The 2,491-nt window shown below is 40.4% G+C and overlaps 1 protein-coding gene across 1 annotated transcript; it reads left to right on the forward strand.

Moving 5' to 3' along the window:
* The first annotated feature begins 336 nt into the window (after positions 1-336).
* On the forward strand, positions 337-1,360 carry LOC107559158 (uncharacterized methyltransferase YdaC-like). Its single transcript, XM_016242900.1, has 2 exons — positions 337-772; positions 1,164-1,360. The coding sequence occupies exons 1-2, from the start codon at positions 337-339 to the stop codon at positions 1,358-1,360; spliced, it is 633 nt and encodes a 210-aa protein (XP_016098386.1).
* Positions 1,361-2,491: the final 1,131 nt, after the last annotated feature.

Here is a 2,491-nt window from a genome sequence, read left to right on the forward strand (position 1 = left end):
TCGGCGCTACCGATGTCCGTCAATCTACTCCACAGCCAATCACGGGCCCCCTCCTAGCTCGGGCCCCGGGGCTTCAGCCCTGCCTAGCCCAATGGTTAATGCGGCCGTGGTCGCACCCTATTTTGAGGCAGTTTTAGCCCCCTGGCCTGGTGCTATTTGAAATAATTTATCCCACTCCCTTACCTTGGGCTTCCTAAACCCCCACCCCCCTTTTTGTACTTCTGAATAGGAGTTGCTCCGAGCGTATACGCACATTCCGACCTATTTAGGGCCCCTCTGTAGACCTATATATATACCTATACGTATAGGCTACCTATACTTTTTTTCAGCATAGAAATGCTGCCGAACAAAGTGGGCAAACAGCTGGGTCACCCCACGTATTCTTTAACTGGATGGTTGGTGACCAAGTTCTTTAAATGGCACAATCAGATTTTGGAGGAGAATGCGGTGAAACTGAGCAACATTCAACCCAAAGACACGGTGCTGGAGCTCGGCCACGGGCCGGGCTTCGGTCTGCAGGCGGCGGCGCAGCTCCTCACGGCTCCGGAGGGGAAACTGCTCGGTGTGGATTACTCTCAATACATGCATGAGATGGCCAGTAAGCGCATGAAGGAGCAGATCTCCAGAGGAAAGGCTGTGTTGTATTACAGTGATTTGGTGGCCATGCCGATAGAGGAAAACACGGTTGACAAGGTGTTTCACTGCAACTGCTATTACTTCTGGCCGGATCTGAAAGCAGGCGCGAGAGCCATTCACAGAGTGATGAAACCAGGTGAGATCTCGAGAACTTGACTCATTCAATAAAATGTCCGAACCAACGTCTATGCTATTGTATTTAGGACGGGGAAACTTAATAAAATAAATTCCATAGGCCATTATGCATGTATCTATTTATTCTTTGGACAAATTAACATCATCCAATGTTGCTGGCAGTGGATGCATACATTTTTTCTATACTTATTGTCAGCATAATAATTTGAGGGACATTATGAATTGGAATTAGATTATTAGGGTTCTGAATTTTATTTTAAGTAGCCTAGTATTTAGCACATCTCAGATAAACTCCACAAGTTCAAAACATGAACCATATCCATACAATGTGGTCTCAGATTACTAGTCTTCTTTATTTTAATATTGGAAATTATTATTTTCTGTCCTTGCAGGTGGAATTATGGTTACAACTCTCAGACTAGACAGTGTCATCAAAGCTGCTAATATGAAAGTGCTCACTGGACACAAATGGCGTCCTGAGGTCTACATGGAGGCACTTCAGTCCTCCGGATTCACAGATGTCCGAATGGAGAAAAAGAGAGAGAAACTCATCACATTTCAAGCTATTTTTGCAACTGCTGTGAAATAAAATTCCTGTGTAATGTACTGATGTGTAATAGCCTACACTGTGTACCCTTACACTTTCTCAGGATTGTGTTTGAAATAAAATGAATCCAACATGAATAATATTGCCAATGATTGACATGATATGCATTGTATCGGGTCAGAAATGAAATGAGTTCATTTTAGAGAACATTTACTTTTCACAACACAACGAAAATTCAGTAAAATAATCTGCACATTTCAAATTATTATAACCATGGTATCATAAACCTCAGTAGCTTAGAGGGGTTTTCTCCAGTGAGGTGAAGCAAGGTCTGAGTTAGTTGTCAGTTATTGCCTCAGGGTGGGCTTATTTTTGAAAGTCAGGCAATCTATCTAAGTTAAAACAGTGTTTAAGCATTCCCACTCTTAGCTCATTTAACACGATGACACAACTTGCAGGTCATGTTATCTACAGGCCTATAAGACAAACAGGCTATAAATTGTCAAGATTTAAATCTGCTCATCATTCTCAGCTTATTATGTGTAATTTAAAGAAACACTACTATGTCCAGCAAGTTATCCTTTTCATTGAGGGTCTTCTTTCAGACAAGTTCAGACTTTGGTGAGTTTTTACAGTTTTTTTTTTAAAAACAGTAGATGGATCCGATCATGGAACACTGCGCAGTACAAGCACAGCGTTGAGCTTCTTGAGTCTGTTCAGTAAAGAGCGTTTTGATTGGTGGATTAAAAGCTCACTGCGATTGGCTGAACGGAACATCCTCCAAAAAAAAAGATATTTATGAATCTTAACCTGCCAGGAAGGTCTCAAAAATACCGCACACAAATTCAAAGCAGTCCATGTGACGATTTGCAAATGCAGATTCAACGATCCATAAATACATGTAACATCATTCATAAATGTGTGATGGAAATTAATTCAAGAACTTGATATATACATATTTGTGTAAACATTTAAAATGTATTTAGGTAAGATGCATTTGTGTGAGCATTTGGGGAAATATTTATGCTTTTACTTGTGTATTTATGAATTGTGTTTTGAATTTACGAATCGGATTTTATAAATGTAAATTGTGCTGTGCATTTATGAATTTTGTTTTGCAAATGTGTTATTTTTGAGGCTGATCTGTCTCCATATATCCCCCTCCTCACGCAA

Source organism: Sinocyclocheilus grahami, unplaced genomic scaffold (assembly GCF_001515645.1).
Source record: "Sinocyclocheilus grahami isolate Dianchi unplaced genomic scaffold, SAMN03320097.WGS_v1.1 scaffold676.1, whole genome shotgun sequence".
In the NCBI taxonomy this organism is placed as follows: Eukaryota; Metazoa; Chordata; class Actinopteri; order Cypriniformes; family Cyprinidae; genus Sinocyclocheilus; species Sinocyclocheilus grahami.